Raw genomic sequence first — 18244 nt, 5'->3', positions numbered from 1 at the left:
TGAATTGGATTTCATTAAAATCAAGGTTTTTTTAGTCATCAAGATAATGCTTTTCATTATTTTCAAGATAATGAAAAGCTGGAGAAAGTATTTAAAATACATAAAACCAAAAAAAGAAACCCTCACCTCTGCAATATAAAAACTTCTACCAATTAGTAAAAAAAAAAATTAATAAGAGGAAAATAGCCAACAATAAGCAAAAGCATATGATCCATTTCCAAAAATGAGCCAAAAGATATAGGTATTTCATAAAAGAGAATATATTCAAATATATTCAAATTCATAATTATGGACATGAATGCAAATTCAAACTGCAAAGAGGTAACACTACACATCTACCAGAATGGCTAAAATGTTAAAAACTGACAATATCAAGTATTAATAAGTATGTAAGTTAATGGAACTTTAATACAGTACTGGTGGAAATGTGAATGGAACAGCCATCATTTAGCAGTGTCTTTTAAGGGTAGACATACTTCCTATATTAAATAATCCTGTCTATACACACAACCACTATGAGTTATATGAATGTTCATAAAAACTAATCAAATCAAAACACTGAACTCTAATGTCATCACCATGAGGTTGTGTAATGAAGTCGTAAGATATTCATGCAGTAGACTAGATGCAGCAATGACAAATAATGTTTATAAGCAATATGTTATAAGCAAATACGTTTGTAAGCACTAGTGAATGGATTTTACAGATATACTGTTAGGGAAGCTAGAAATCAAAAAGCCTGTGTTCTATTATTTCAGCATCTAAGAGTGAAGAACAGGTCCAGGTACCTGTAAGGACATTTTGAGAATAGTGGTGACCTTTTAAATGAGCAGACACTGATCAACGGAGTATGAGGGAGCCTTCTGGGAGATCCGAATCTGGGTGACTTTGTCAGTGTGGGTAAAAACTTTATCTTGCCTTAAAACTGACATACTACGTGGGAAGTCAAACAAATCTCAGAAGAGGGGAATAGACAGCACCGTAGGTAAAACAAAGGTGGCTGTGAGTTTGATAGTGGTGATTATGGAAGTTGGGTAATGGGAAAACAAGAATTCATTATATTTTGTGTATGCCCAAAGCTTCCCATACTAAAGCATTTCTAAAATTTAAAGACAAACAAGTAAGTATATACTAGGGCAGAAATATTATACCTTCATCTCACAAAATGTTTAACAGGTATAGATTAACAATTTAAAACTTAATGATACTGTAATATACTGATAAGAAATGTAGGTGAACCCTGAATTAACAACTGTTAACAAAATAAAAATGGAAGAAATGACAAGTGGGAATATTGACAGATTATCATATAAAATATTTAAAACTATTTTTATAGCTTTTAAAGGGAAGGAAGGGATATGATTTTAATAAATAGAACAAATGCTTAAGACTCACTAAGGTTTGCTTCTTAACCACAGAACACAAAAAAATCATTCCATTGACTGTTTTCTCGGTTGTTCTGATGCTTGTACGCAGGTATTCCATTTTAGGAGCAGATGAGGAAAGTAACTAATTACATAATGAGATGCCTTAAAGAATTAGAATGTAAATCTCTCCCTGAACCCCAACTGAGAAAGCTTCTAGGCTGTACTTTCATTCTTAATAAGGTCTTATTAGTGCAGTACTGTAAATTCCCAGAAACATAGTGAAGAAATTCCTGTGTGATTTTTTTCCTGAAAAAAATACATTGTTTAGTAATATTACAACTGAAATGATAATGAAATTCCTGTGTGTGTGTGTGTGTGTGTTTTACTGTACAAAGCCCTTTGAAAAATAATCTGAAAGTATAAAAATCAAAAATGACTTACTAAGAACTAAGAGTGTGGACTTTTTTTTTGGTGGATTCTGACAGCAAATGTAAAATTAAATTAAAAAATAGCTTTAAATTGTATTTTTTTAACTACCAGCATTTAATTTTAGGGAAGGGTTGCAAAAAAATATGGTCTGTCATAAGTTTACATCAAATCATTTTTATTATAATACAGGATGTATTTATTTGTGATAAAGACTATTACAAAAGTTAATTTCTTACATAAATTTCTAAAGTTCAGACAACACAATAAATCACTTGTGTATTACATTGATCACTATAGCTCTTAGAATACTAGGGAAAACTTAGTGTGTGAATTTTCTTCTTTAGATCAGTACAATGGAGCATGAATTTTCAATAAAGGAACATGGGTTTGAAGTTCAGTTAAGAGAGATGGAAGACAGTAATCGAAATTCCACTATTGAACTGAGGCATCTCTTAGCAACTCAACAGAAGGCAGCCAATAGATGGAAAGAAGAAACAAAGAAACTCACAGAAAGTGCAGAAATCAGAATCAGCAATCTAAAGTAAGTCTACTATTAATCATTGACATGTTGTAGAGAATAAGTTATTTAAACCTGTAGTTTATGTTCTTGCCATAATATTTTTGTAAAAATGTGTAAATCTGTACCTTGTACTTAAACTTTTTTCTTTTTTGTTCAGCAAATATTTGTTGGACTACTGTAAAAATATGTTAAACATTGTAAATTACAGTAAGTGTATATTTTTGTAAATTTCATGTATATTCCACTAAATTCTGTGATTTTTGTTGCACATGACAGTTTATGATCTTTCTATGTATAGATATAACCTATATAGTATTCTGTAGGTGCAGGATCCATTTAACATGCAAAACCTAACATGTTTGCTATCTTGACCCTTTAAGAAAAAAGTTTTCCACCCCTTCCGTAGAACAAGCTTAAGATTTTGTGCTGAACGAAATGGGAAGCTCTAAAACTTCAAATGGGCATGAGGTCAGAAGGCGCTGAACAAAATGATGTCTTAAATAATCAACAGATGACTTTGAGTGCTGTATGATGAATAGACTTAACCTAAAATTGCTCAAAAAATAAAATACATTTTAAAACTACATAGGTTGTAAAGATTCAAAGACACGGTAAAGATCCAAGTATAAAATCATGGTGGTTAGGACTGGGTTTTAAAAGTTTGCTTTGGGCCATGTTAAAGGTGAACAGCCTAGCGAGTATGTCAGGCTTGCACTGGCCATTCGTATGTGTAAGTTTAACAGATCACAACAGGAGCTGTGAAGGTGGCAAGCATCGACATACACAGGATTTTTAAAGGCATGGAATGAGAATATATTAAATCCATAGAGAAGTGAAGCTGTCTGAGGATCAAGTGGCAGAATTTAAACTTTAGGATTCTCTCAAGAGACTAACAGAGTATTCAGAGAAATAAGAATCAAAGTAAAATGCTTGTTAAAAAATTCTTTCTGAAAGTACTTTTTCAAAAAGGAAATAAGCAGTGATAAGTGCTGTTTACTGAACATGTACCGTGTATATTGTCATAAGCAATGGGTATCACTTAATTTTCACAATACCCCTACTAAGTGTGTAACGTCAATTGTGCTTTATAGATAGGGAAACAGGCCAAGAGAGCTTACGGAACTTTCTCAAATTCAGTTGTGAAGAAACAGCATGTCCTTAACCATTACGTTTTGTAAAAATCTGCTAATAGATACATGTGAGATCTGAGAATGAACCTTTCACCTTGGCACGGTGACAAGAGGAACTTCGGGTTCACATGCTGAATGGTGAATTGAAATTTATTTAAAATGAAAAAGATTTCTGCTTGCAATTAATTGGAGTAGCTCATAGCCATGAATATGAGTTAAATGTTTAGATTTTTTTTAATTTACTGAAAGCGTTAAAAGAAGTAGAAAAAGGATCATTCTCAGTTGAGCTCTATCTGAGGAGTGCAAAGTTGGTATAAGAAAATCAGCTGACATTATTTACCATATTGTCATTAAAAGAGAAAAATCATAAGTTTTTTTAATTTATTACTTTATTTGTTAATATTAAGAAGAAAAGGTAAAACAAATTTTCACAACAAAATAATGAAAAAGTGGCAATTGTTAATAAATTATACAACATTATCTTTAGTCACTCAAGTACAAAATATGGGCATAAAAATTACTTCAATCAATATTAGCACAACCTTTCCTATTGAGTGAACTAAGTGACACTAATGGTATAACCAACTTGCACTTTTTTTCTTTTCCCTTCTATCCTTTCTCTTTTCCTCTTAGTTTCTTCTTTTTATTAAACAGTTTCCTCCCATTTCACAGTGACTATGGTATATTTTGAACCTATGGTTTCACATATGTCACTGTGGTGTGATGTTTTTCAGTCATTCTGGGAAGATACACAGAAGGGGAATACCTGGGTTGAATGGGACCTCTAATCCTAATTTTTGGAGGAATCTCCACACTGATTTCCACAGTGTTTATACTAATCTACTCTCTAACCAACAGTTGTAAAGGGTTTCTTTTTCCCTACAGAACCAGGAGCATTTTTTATTGGTTGATATATTTTTTTTAAATTAAATGGTTTTTTAATGAATAAGGGAGAGGATGAGATAAAAGGGGGCATAACAACATAACAATACAGGTTAAAGCATGACACTTTCAGCAACCTAGTGCTTCACCACCAAATAAACCGACTTAATAGTAGTTACCATAGAGTCTTTTTCTTTGAATATTTGAATATAACTTCATATGCTATAGCATCAAATATATCAAGACTGTGTAACACCATAAGATTTTAATAGATACAAGAAAAGGCATTTGATAAAATTTAATAACCACTCAGATTTTTTTCTTAAATCTTGGCAAACTAGTAATTGAATCTTTTTTAAGTTTGTAAAGTTGTCTATTCTACAGCAAACATGATTCTTAGTGACAAAATACATTAATAAGATGAAGAAAATGACAAAATACAATGTTACCTCTTCTGTTCTTCTTTGTCCTGGATGTTCCAGTCAGTATTTGTATGACAAGAAAAAAGAATCAAAGATTGATAAATAAGTCAATCATCCTTAACAGACTACGTGGTTATATATGCAAAAAGTCCAAAATAATTGATAGACAAATTATTAGATGAATATTCAAAAATCAGTGATCTGCATACTAGCATCAAATATTTCAAAAATAAAACTTTTCCATAGCTTCATTTACCTGTGGTCAAACATGGTCCAAAAATATTAAGTGAAAAATTCCAGGAACAGTTTATTTATGTTTCAATATATACATATTATATATAACATGTATTATATTATATATAACATATATATAAATATAATAAATATCTCTTATTCTATAAGAGATACATTATTTAATATATCTTATTTTATTTTGTTATTATCATTAATCTCTTTTGTGCCTAATTTGTAGATTAGAGATTTTCTGAAGAGCTGGTTTAGGACTCATATCATTTGAGCCGGTCTTTTTTCATGGAAATACCTTATTTTTCCATCTATTTTGAAGGATAGGTTTGCTGGATAAATTAGTCTGGGTTGGAAATTAATTATTTTAACGGTTAGAAGTACTTCTTTCCAAGCTTTCCTGGCATTTAGGGTTTGTGTTGAAAAGTCTGCTGTGATTCTAATTGGTTTACCTTTGCACATGATTTTTTGTTGTTCTCTAACTGCTTGTTAAATTCTGGGGTTTTGTTGCTGTTTTGGAGTTTTTTTTGCTGGCTATCTGACTATCTGATAATTTAATAAGGGTGTGCTTTCTTGAGCTTCTTCTGTCATCATAATTGTTTGGTGTTCTATAAGTGTTGTTTATTTGTATTTTAATCTCTTTCCTTATATTTGGAAGATTTTTTTCTATGACTTCTGTACACCTGTTAATAAATTCATCTGTGCTGTCTTCTAGTTTTTCTCTAACTCTAGTTAACTTTAGATTGATCTTGTTATTGTCGTGTAGTAGTTGCTGGTTAATCCCGTCTTGATCCATTGTTTTCTTTTTAGCTTCTTCAAACTCTTCATCATAATTCACTATTTTGTCCTCAGTATCAACACTCTGTCTTCGTATTACTTCATTTCTGCAATTTATAAATTCTACAGTTTTTCACTTCAGATATTTGTGTGATTTTTTTTTTCAAGTATTCCACATCCTTGTTGAATCTGTCAAATTTTGAACTGTGTTGATCAGCCCATCTTGTTCTTTAGTACTTGTTTCCCAAAAAGTCACTATGGGCATACTGGGTAAAATGCTGTGAACCTTTGGTTCGTTTTCTCTTTGAATCTATCTATGTTCTTCATCCTGCCTGTGAACTTTTCACGGAGTTCTGCTCCCTGGCATTCTTTTCCTGTCCTTTTGTGGGCCCTTCCTCTGACTTGGGAGAGCTGAGTGCACTCAGGGATCTTCTCTTGCCTTGCTTTCCGATTCTCAGATGTCTCTCTTTTTTCCCCTCCATGGGGTGGGGGTGGGTGTACTGCAGGTTGAGGACTAGAAAACTGAGGAGAGTTTGTGTTTTATACGGAAATTTTTAGCAGAGTATTGCCTCCTGTGAAAAATTTTCAGCTTTGTATGTCCAGTGCAAGTATTTACTCTTATTATTTACTTTAAGTGATTTGGACTCTGTCCCTGTTTTACTGAAAGAATTACTTCTGGCTATAACAGCATCAACAGATTCAGTCACACACTTCTGTATGATAATCCTTGCGGTTACATTTCACCCCTTTGTCTATCCTCAATGCACACTACTACAGTGATTTATTTTGTAAACAAAACCTCAATTGCACAAGACATAGCAGCAAGGATCAGCAAATAAGATTATAAGCAAATAAATAAGGTTATAAAAAGCTTGTGTGGAACAAAAGAATCAGTAAACAGACAACTTACAGAATAGTAAAAAAAAGTTTTCCCAGGTACTTCTCAGACAGAGGACTCATATCTAGAATACACTAAGAACTCAGAAGAATTAAACTGACTAAAGTTAAAGACCCCATTCAAGAAATGGGCAAGATAAATATAAATGTCAACAAGTATATACAAAAATTTTCAACATTTCTAGCCATTAGAGAAAAGCATATTAAAACCACACTAAGATTCCATGTTACTTGGAAAGAATGACTCCATTAAGAAGTCAAACAATAGGGGCTGGGTATTTAGCTCAGCGGCATAAGCACCTGCCTTGCAAGCAGGCAGTTGTGAGTTTGATCCCCGGTACTGATGAAGAGGAAAAAGAAAAAAGAAAAAAAGAAGTCAAACAATAATGTATGCTCACATGGCTGTAGTATAAAAGGAATCCTTTCCATTGTTGGTGGGAATGCAGACCAGTATGACCATTTTGGAAATGGAGTAGAGATTTCTCAAAGAATTGCAATTAGAAATTCCATTTGATTCAGCCGTCATCCCCCCCTGTTAAGTATCTTCCTCAAAGAGCTTAAATCATCATACTACAGCAAAATGTATACCAATGTTTATAACAGCACAATTTGTAACAGCTAAATTCTGGAAGCAGCCTATATACCAATCAGCAGATGGTTAGATAAAAAACAAAATGTGGTATACATATATAATGGAATACTACTTAGCTATAAACAAGGACAAATTTGAGACATTTGCAAGAAGATGAATGTACTTGGGAAATATAATATTGAGTAAAATCAGACATATAAGCTTAAAATACTGAATGGTATCTCTCATTTGAGTGAGACAAAGTACAAAGCAAAAAATGATATGGGATTGATTGAAAGGGATAAGGAAATGAATTTCTTGCCATAGGGAAATAGTCCAAGGGAACAAGGGTGAAGTGTGAGGAAGACAGGAAGGGGAAATAACAAAAATAAAGATGTGCCGTATACACAACCTAATAACCTCTGTTAATGTAAACACTGTATGCCATACTATGAGCTAAGACAAATAACATCAACAAGAATGAAAAATGGGGTGGGAGAACCAGAGGCGGAGGGAGGGAGGGGAAGAAAGGTGTCTTAGTCACTTTTCTCCTTGCCAAGACAAAATCCCCAAGGCCCAAAGCTAAGGGAGGAAAGGTTTATTTAGTTCACAGTTCGTAAAGGTTTCAGTCCATAGTCAGCTGATTCCAAGGCAGATGGCTTCACAGAGGAGAGTAATTCTTCATGGGCAGAAGACCACAAAAGCAACAAGCATGACAGAGAGAGAGAGACAGACAGACACAGAGACAGAGACAGAAACAGAGACAGAGATAAAACGAGAGCCAAACCTCTTTCTGTCCCTTCCATCATGCCCAGTCTCCTGGGATGATAACCCAGTCAGTGGGCTCCTGAACAGTCACCCACCCTTAGTCCCAGCGTTGCATTACTAATCAATCACACACTTTCTATTCAGCCACCTCCAAAAACACTATGACAGGATGAGGCTTTGGGGGGCATCTACACAAACCATAGCAGAAGGGAAGTAAACGGAGCACAAGGAATGGAATTGTCGTGTACTGCCAACAGTTCCTAGGAAACTTTTAAAAGTAATTTATTAAAGAGAAGTAACATTGTACTTTGTAGCCTAGTGACTGTAGTGATTAGAAACCATAAGCTCATGCAGAGAAAGCTTTTGTCACTTGTAGATATTTTGTGTTAAGAAGAAGACAGGCACACCCCTTGCAGTTCATATTACATTTAGTTTGTCATTCTCAGAAAAAAAAGTATGAAATAATTTGGTTGAACATTATTTTTGTGTTGAAAGTAATATACAGATAATTCCACTTATGTAGATTACTCCAAAAGAATTGAGAATAATGGCTGTCTTCATTTATACTATGAATACTTCTTCACTGTGTTAGTAAACTTGTCTGAAAATATATATCTAAGTATTCTCTGATTTGGGGTTTTGGTTCCCCTTTATGTGTCCAGCAAGACTCTTAGCACCTTGACTGTGCCTCTTCACTCAGTTCAGAATTATATCATGCATTTTAAAATCTTTAATACTTCATTTTACAAATTTACACAAAAACATCCAAACACAAAAGCAGATACCTGAAATCTCCCTTTCATTTTTATAGCAAGCTGATAGTGTAAAACTAAGTGACACTTTCTAGCTGATCGTTAGAAACACAAGATGAATATCCTATAAAGGCCTTAACCTTGGAAGTTTTATCTACCTTTTTACCCACCATGGTTCTCCCTGCAACATTCACTATCAGTAATAATATTTTGTATGTAAGGTTTTCACGGTTTTTTAATCTTTTCTGTGTTCCCCGAGGGAATAAAGTGATTTGTCTCTTGTTCCCTGCTATATCCCTGTGCCATGAAAGGTTGTCTGTACCAGAACGTAGCGATAAGTGGACAAATGGAAGCTAGTGGATTTTTCAGTTACTGCTTCTTTTCTAGACCAAATTCCCTGTCCAATTTTGATCTTTTTTGCAAAATGTTAGCTTGTGAAACTTACTGGAATTTTATGAAGTATGACAACATGTCCTCAGTATTTTAAGACACCTCACTAAGAAATTTGGATTCCTATAATTGTACCATTGTCTTACTATGCAATTTTCTTCTTACAAACCTTTGAAAGTCCTTCTCATTCTAAAAATTATTATGAAGATTGTTGATATCAAAGGAACACGTGATCTGGGATGTAGGCATTATAATAAATTGAATAAAAATCTGCTCCTAATCAAGGTCCTACTTCCAAAGGGATAATGTTACTAAAAGCAATGTGACTACAAAAGTGGTGGCACATGCCTATAATCTCAGCACTTAGGAGCCTGAGGCAGGAGGATCACTGCAAGTTCAAGGCCAGCCTGGGCTGCCTAATAAATTCAAGGCCAATCTGAAAACTGACCCAGAAAACCAAAATGGAAAAGACAAAATGTGGCTTGGATTATTTACCCAATTGTGTTTGAACTTCTGTTCTAAAATCTAAACAAGTACACACTGGTCTTATAACTTAGACCTCTGTAAACTGCATGCATGCCTGCAAACGCCAGTCTCCCAGAAGTTACACCACATAAATTTGTTGAATGAATGTGATTACATGAACATCAATATTAATGTGAATATAAAAGATTATAACATGCTATTGGGTGCATAAAAGTATTCTTTGAGTGCTTAAAGATTTATTTGATATTTACTGAAGTGTGTGTTTTTTAAAGAGCTTTGCTAGCCAGCAGTTTAAGAATAAAGAATTGTCCTTTCAGCTTTAATTCTGGAATACAGTACTGGCTGTGTGAGCAAACCAAGTAGGTACTCCAGATATCACAGACTTAAAGGAGTTTCAAGCATGAGCGCTGTGTCAGAAACCCTCACAGTCCTGCTACTTGTGAGGATGCTACCATGGCTTAATTCATTGGAACACAGAAACTGTTTTCTAGAGGGTTTTTGGTGGTATAGAGTCATTGAATAAAATTTAGATACTCTGGAAGTAGCTGCATAGCTTCCAGTCACCGTGATCTTAAAAACAACCTGGATATGGTCCATAGGAGTAGAGGGGCAGATTATCCTGGGCCCCGCTCTGCCTCCTTTCCTTCGCCTGGCTGGTTCCGCCTCCGTGATAATTCTCAGATCTGCGTGTCTTCCTACACTGCACTACCCCAGCTCAGCTCAGGCCAGCCCCTCTCCTACCTGGATTATCACAGACACCTGCTGACTGGCCTCTGGAGTTCCAGCTCTGTGTTCGCTTTGCATTGAGCCAGACTCCTCTTTATACAGGAACTGATGTTTAGAAAGAAATTCAGCTAATCCATTGTGCTCCCCAATCCCTCTCCAGCACCGGCTCTGGAGGACACTGGCTCCGAGGATGTCCTGGCCTGGCCCCTCTGTGTTTCCAGTCTCATTTATCATTGTTTTACATTTTTTAATTATTTTCTTTTTAAGGACATTTTAAAGAAGTCACTATCACCTGAAGGTCCCCGGATTGTAATAAGAAGAAATTAATACTGCCACGATAGTTTAAAGATGAAAATAATGCCCAAAGTGCCCCGTGCTTTAAAAAATAGTCATCAGTGTCTTATGTGTTTTATACTTTTTTGGCCTATTAGTTGGACCGTTAATCTGTATGTCTGATAATTAACTTTATGAGGACTTACAAATGAATCTGATGCTGGCAAAATAAAAGCGGGTAGAATAAAAAAGGGCAGATGGAAGGAAGGAGGGAAAAAAGAATTGAGATTTGTTCTGTACATGAACCAGTTCCCTACAATGAATCAGTCATTATGTACTGCGAACACGCAGTGTTAAGAACTAAATATTTTTAAAAAGAGAAAAAAAAATAGTTGTTTGACAGTAAAGCGCTTTGTTAAACAGGGCAGGGTGGCAAGTTTCAGATGCTGAGCACTTGCCCTGCCCATTATCCAGCAAGGAATCTTCTTTTCAAAGTCAGGAGTAGTGAACAAAACAGGCAAAAGTCCCTGCCCTTATGGAGCTCATATTCCAACAGAAAAGAGAGCAGTAAACCAGAGAAATTCAATATGATGTGATAAGATCAGTGCTAAACAGAAAAAGCAAAAAAGGGAAATGGCAGTTTGTTTGTAAAAGAACAGAGCTTTTAAAAGGTCCAGGGGGATAGTCTTTGCCACTCCTCTCTCCTTCCTCTTTCTTTACTCCTTTCTCTCACTTTCTGTGCTTTGTTGTGTGAAGACAGCCCAGGTTAGATCTCACTCATTCTCCTGTCTCCCTTCCCGAAGCTGCATAATACTCCTGGCTGCTCTCCCTTTAGACTCAAGATTACAAAGAGCTCCAGGTAGTAAAGCACTTACCTAGTGCTCCAGCGCCCTGGGTTCAACCTCTAGCACTGCAAAGAAAAAAAATATGTTCATACAGGGCACCTTTAATGCTGAAGGTGATCATTCTGTGTATTTTACGTATTTGATGATGATTTCATAGCCTCTTCTGTCTCATATTTTTTGCAACTCCCTGTTACCACTTTCAAGTGATGACCTCAGTTCCTGTTTCACTGGGAAGGAGAAAATGTCAGAGAAGAATTTAAAATTTGCATCTGCATTTGTACGTTCAGTACGTCTGTTCCCATGTACCCTTCTGCAAGAATAAACTGTCCATGGTTAAAGAGAAGGACGGACTCATCTTTTATCCCTAGATTCTATTTCTGCCTTGTTATACTGCCTCCTTGTTGGATTATTAATTAAATACAAAGACCTTTATTTAAAAAAACAGTTCCCATGAAAATAGAATATCTATCATAGCATCATGTAGTAATTAACTGCCCTTCAAGAGAAATAAATAGAAATAATCTATGGAATAAGCAATTTAAAACAAGCCAGGCAGTGCCAGGGATGGTAGCACACACCTGTAGTCCCAGAACTGGGGAAGCTGAGGCAGGAAGATTGCTGTGAGTTCAGTCCAGTTTGAACTGCATAGTGAAACTCTGTCTCAAAAAGACAAAAACACAAGACAAAAGAAAATAACAAACAAACTGCTAAGGAGCATTTGTAGTTAAATGAAATCTTGTTTTGTAGATTTATATAGTTATTCCACCAGTACTGATCAGATATGCCAGATCACATTTGGTAAAAAAATGCTACCAAGCCTGAATCATAAAAGTAATAGTTTGTATCTTGACTCCAGGTGTGTACTTGAATCCAATAAATACAATTAGCATTCTTACCTTTATTTTCTGTTTCAAACCTTACTTCATTTTCTGCCAAGACTTAAAAACTAAGTCTTAATTAAATGACATCCCGAGCCCTAAGTTAAAACTACCAAATTTTTAGTAATTTAGTTATTATTTTTTACCTTGTAGATAAAAGGAAAAAGGAAATGGAATATTTCCTTCAAAATCAAGAAAGTAATATCATACTTGACATCAAATATAGGTAAGATTATTACTTTTCTTATACTAGGCAGGTTTTAAAGAGGCTGTTACAGCAATACAAAAGTAAAAAACATACCTGTGCTGCAAGACACACTGTATTCTTAGCTGGGGAGTCAAATTATACTAATTGAAGATCACCTTGATACTGAGTTTTAGGCAAATTAATTTTTACTTTTAATATTTTATTTCTTTTACTATTGATGAATCTAAACTTATTAAATTTGACTAAATTTGTATGTAATTGCCAAAGAATACATTGTCCTCAAAGCTTACTAATTAATGGTTATGAATTAATGTGAATTTTTGAACCACCCATGTAGCACAAGTAACAAGCATTATGTTCATTTCATTTCCAATTTATGTAAAATCCTAGAGAACTGTTTGTCTTTCCAAAATATTTTTTATATTTTATGCATAACTTGACAGCCTGTTAGATATTTAAAATCATAAATTAGATTCATATTTATCAATAGTTAATTATTATACTATTAAAATACCAATTTTAAAGATCTAATTTCTTTTTTCTGTGAGTAACTAATTTAAGCTATTACTATGGAAATCAATTGCAGTATGTGAACAACTAGAACATTAAATTTAAGTCCAAGCTCTGCCCTACTTAATTTTTCCAGGCCTCAGTTTTATCAACTATAGGAATAAAAGGTGGATTAGCTTGCTGGTGTTATTTATGAAATAGTATAAATATCAAAATATCCAATCTTTAGCTGAGCATGGTGGTACACACCTGTAATCCCAATCCTCAGGAGGATCCTTGCAAGTTTGAGACCAGCCTGGGCTACAAAGTGAGCTCAAGGCCAGTCTGAACTGCATAGGGAAACCCTGTCTCAAAAAGACAAAAAAAAAAAAAAAAAAAAATCCAATCATCTCATAGACTATAAAGCATCATCTAAATATTACATGTTATTGTTAAAACTAGAGATAGTCTTGCCCAGATTTGTTGTTTTTTTAAATTGAATTACTGTCCCTGAATTGCTAGTCCTTAAATGTCTTGATATTTCAACTTTTCCGTGCTTTTTATAATCTTATTATTTCAAGCCCAAATAGATATTAATTATTGTTCCTTTTCTCTCTGTCATTCTAGTTCAGAGTAACACAGTTTTTAATAAATCCATAAATAATTACAAAGGGAAAGAATTTTCCTTTTTGCTCTGATTAAAGACAGGAGAAAAAGAACCAGAGTTTTATGGCCACTACTGTTCCTGTTTTTATGACCATTTAGCTTTTGTCCCATGAATTAGAGTACTGTTGTAGATTTTCTTTGCTTTGTTGGATTGGGCTTTGGATGGAACCTAGGCCTTGTACATGATAAGTTCATACTCTACCACTGAGCTTGCCTCTAGCTCCCTGCTTTTATTTAAAAAGTCCCATGTGCTGTGACATTTTGGGTAGGTTGATAGCTTAAGACGGTTGAGGAGCTCTTATGAAAAATCCTTGGGAGAATGTGTATTTGGAATTTGGGATTTTTTCAGATTTTGAAAAATCTCTGTCTGTCTGTCTGTCTCTCTCTCTCTCAGTCTCTCTCTCTCTCTCTCTGTCTCTGTCTCTCTCTCTCTCTCTCTCTCTCTCTCTCTCTCTCTGTATATATATATATATATATATATATATATATATATATATATATTTCATCATATGTTGGGGATGAGACCCAGGTCTGAAGATGAAATTAATTTATGTTTCTTATACCTCATGCACACAGAGCTTGAAGGTAAGTTTGTACAATATTTTTACTCCATCTATAGTTTGACTGCAACCCATCATGTGAAATCGGTGGTGGCATCATGTGGACATCCAAAAAGTTTTAGATTTTTGAGTATTTTGAATTTCATATTTGAGTTACGGGTGTTCAACCTCAACTTAAAGGTAAATTGGCTACCAAAAAATGAAGTAATTTTATTTTTCACATGCTTGAACATTCCTAGATGCAGTCTTGTTTTTTAAAACATTTTTTAAAAAATAATTATGTTTAAATTTGTTTGTTTGTCTTTGGTTTTTGTTTTTTGAGACAGGGCCTCACTATGCCTTGTAGTTTAGGCTGGCCTTGAACTTACTATGTAGCCCAAGCTACATAGTAGCCTGGAACTGACAGTGATCTTCCTGCCTCAACTTCCCAAGTGTGGGATTACAAGCATGCATGATTGCATGTTAATTTTAGAAAATATAGAAATGTAACAACGCATTATAGTCTAATAAAGTAGATGGTATTTCACGAGACCATTTAATTAAGTTTATTCCCTTCCAGGAAAGGACTATGTGACTGTTAATACTGTGAAACAATCTGGTACTTAAGCATCTAAAGAGATGCAACATAGTACTGCAGAGAAGAAAACTGAGGCATCGGCCCAGCCTGAATGTGAGTCCCACTCAGGTCCAGCCCTTCGTAGCCACCTGTTAGTCCTGTATGTTACTGTGAGGCTTTCTTCACAGGGCAACAGATTAAGGTATTGACGCTATGCACATTAAATATTTAAAAGGCAAAGAGTGAGCACTGGGCTTGGGGCGGGAGCAGTCACCTTTCTGAGTGCTAAGAGATTGTGGCATTCAAATAAACCATGAAGTAATGCAGGAGATGTCTGGAAGAAGCTTAGGAACATATTTCACCTTTAATTGCATGAAAGCATTACTGCTACAAAGTGCTAGACTTTAGGCAAGATTTATTTTTATGAATCATCTTTTTCCTCATGAGAGACAAATAATGCTAAAAAAAGTATATGAGACAAATAAATATCTATTAAATTATTTTCACTGACCTAACTTAGCTATTAGTCACAGAATTATATGACAGTCATAATAAATTTATAATTTTGATGTAGAAAAACTTATCCCAGTAATAAAATATAAAAATATTGCTCTATCCTGGACCTATTACAGCCGGGTCCTTACTAGGCATTAGCGATGCAGTGTATGCAATGTTGTAGCAGTAGTATACTGGAGTGACTGCTCGATGCACTTCCACATCATTCGGAAAGGATTCTTTACCCTCCCTACAAGTAGCTTTGTTTTAGCATGATTCAGTGACACAACCAAATCTTCAGTTAGTTTATTAATAACTGGAAAATAAGTAATAGAGTAAAACATTAACAAAACAAGTGGTTCACTTGATGCATTTGACTGTATCATGAATTATAATTCTGCCATTTATAACAAAAGTATTTATCAAAAGCTTTCAACACTGAGTCTTTTTATGTATATATTCCCAGCACCTTTCTTCCCAATGTGCCATTATTGTGCCTTATTAAGCACCAAAGGTTTCCCTTAAAAATATGCCCTTTAGAGTAAATGCTAGGGTTGCTTATCTCTTAGGTTGGACTCTCACAATAAGATACTTGGTTGTTTACCTTTGTCCTTTTTACTTCATAAATTTAAATTCCTATAAATTGGCTCAATCAATGTGAGTACAGTATAACCACCAAATCTTTAGGATGTTAGAGTTTTGTTTTGTTTTTGTCTTTTTCATTTTTATCGGTACTGGGGATCGAACTCACGACCGCCTGCTTGCAAGGCAGGTGCTTATGAGCTAAATCCCCAGCCCCAATGCTAGAGTTCTTAATGAACTGATTTTGCTTCTTTTGGAAGCCTCTTTCCTTCTGGCAATGAACAGTTAAATATGATCACCAGATACCTGTGATTTTTCATGATAGTTAAATAGAATGAGAAATAATTAAAATAATTTTATAGAAAATCATTTTAATATAAAAAAAAACTTAGGTTCAAAAGCTTTTTAGAATTTTCAGCTCCCCTGTGGTATCTTCTTTCAGTTCAAGGTTTAATTTATAAAATTTTATTATTTCATCTCTTTTACTCTTTGATCTTGGAATGTATATTTCTAAAAAGAAGCAGTTTTAATTGTTAACTTATTAATGTTTAACTGCTGTAAATAATATCTACTAATCTTACTGGCATGCAGGATCACTGCTGTTATTTTCATAGCTTAAATTTTTAAAAAATCATTATGAAAAAAAAAATCACATGAGACTTTTCCTTACCAAATATCAAAATATACAATTTTGTTCATGGTAGTGATGACATTTAAAAATCGGTGATTAAAAGATGATTTTAGAAAAGTAGAAAATCATTCCTATTGTATTCTACAGAATAGAATGTTCCTTATTCTCTGTATAAAATAAATTCCAGATGGATCAAAGTATTAAGTATTCAGGCCTGCAGTACAGCTTAGTGGTACAGCGCCTGCCTGGTAAGTGTGAGGTCTTGAGTTTGATTCCCACTTCCAATTAAAAAAAAAAAGTACTGGGGCTGGGGATTTAGCTCAGCGGCATAAGTGCCTGCCTTGCAAGCAGGCAGTCGTGAGTTCGATCCCTGGTACCGATAAAAATGAAAAAGACAAAAAAAAAAAAAAAAAAAAAAAGGAAAAAAAAAAAAAGTACTAAATATTTAAAAAGGTATTAGAAAAAATAAGATCATTTTTATTCTCATGATATAAAAAAGTCTTTCTAATCAAAACACAAAACTCAGAATCCAAAAGAGAAATTTATTTAATCCTAAAAATAAAAAATGAAAATTCTCTGTAAGAGTATTAAACAAAGGTGATGAACAAGTAGCATGCTGAAAGAATAAAATGAAAGATGAATGCACAGAGTTCATGAAGTTCTACGACTTAAGAAAGAGTTAGAATGATGGACAAAGTGCAGGAACTGGCGGCTCACGAAAGCTGCGATGTGAACTCCTGTAGACGTGTCAGAGCTAGTGCAGCCGTGACATTCTTTGAAGAGATGCAAATTTAAGCAATAACTTTACCAAGCACATTGGCAAACGTGTAAAAGGTGGTTAGCATCTAGGATCTGCAAGCAGTTGGGGAAGCTGGAACGGCACACAGTCTTGGTGGGAATGCAGACTAAAAATCCTTTTTATGAGGTAATATGGCAGACGCCAGGGAAGCCTGAACTCAAGATCCTCTCGGGGTTCCCGACAGGAATGTGTCCTCAGGAATGCTTGCATGTGTATTGACGTGCAGCAGTGCGCCTGTCCCTGTGCTTAGTCAGGTCCTTCACGGTGACTCTCAAAGTGACCCCTTTACTCTGATTTGTCTGTCATCAAATTTTCCCTCCTTTCCCATCTTTTATATTGCTGTCAGAATCATCTTCCTAAAACACAAATAAAATCCTAGTCCTCCTACTTCATGATTTCAGTTCTGTTGTTGCCCGTAGGTTTTTCACCATCTTTTCTCCTGCTTGTTTATCTGCCTCTATAATCTGGAAGTGTTTGGCAGCCCTGTCACAGCAGCCTAGTCTGCACGTGATCCCCTCATCACAGTTACTGAGCAGGCATCATTCTTGAGGTACTGGAGATTCAGCAACGACCAAAGTCCCAATTCTTTTTTTCATTTGTTACTCACAAGGAAGTAGAAAATATCAAATATATACATGTTTAAATACATACAGTACTATGCCAACAATTTAAAATCCATCAGTATGATAAGGAATGCTTGGATACCTCACAGGGTGGACAAGAAAGGTGTGTGAACAAATGAACTGTAAGCTGATATACAATGATTCTAAGGATCCTGTCTTTTAAAGATCAGGAGAAAGCACATAAAGCAAAACAGCTTGTTTGAAAACCCCTAAGATAAGAATACACTTGATACATTGGATGGGAAAGAAACAGTACATAAAATGAAGGCAGTAGAGGTG

The 18244-nt window shown here is 34.7% G+C and overlaps 1 protein-coding gene across 5 annotated transcripts in view; it reads left to right on the top strand.

Moving 5' to 3' along the window:
- The window catches only part of Sclt1 (sodium channel and clathrin linker 1), a 183094-nt gene that overhangs the window by 135674 nt on the left and 29176 nt on the right, over positions 1 to 18244 (top strand). For 3 of the 5 annotated variants that reach the window (XM_063260768.1, XM_013140782.3, XM_013140781.3), the window contains one exon: positions 2141 to 2337. In XM_063260768.1, coding sequence (XP_063116838.1) covers positions 2141 to 2337 — 197 coding nt within the window. Of the gene's footprint in view, positions 1 to 2140; positions 2338 to 12509; positions 13482 to 14838; positions 14950 to 18244 lie in introns of those variants that run through there. The other 2 variants (XR_010051460.1, XM_063260769.1) reach the window with 2 other exon arrangements.

The sequence above is a fragment of the Cavia porcellus genome, unplaced genomic scaffold (genome assembly GCF_034190915.1).
Source record: "Cavia porcellus strain 051 isolate PalLab524CR breed Dunkin Hartley unplaced genomic scaffold, mCavPor4.1 scaffold_14, whole genome shotgun sequence".
In the NCBI taxonomy this organism is placed as follows: Eukaryota; Metazoa; Chordata; class Mammalia; order Rodentia; family Caviidae; genus Cavia; species Cavia porcellus.
Note: the sequence above shows the minus strand (reverse complement) of the source record. Positions and strands in the feature narration are given on the sequence as shown.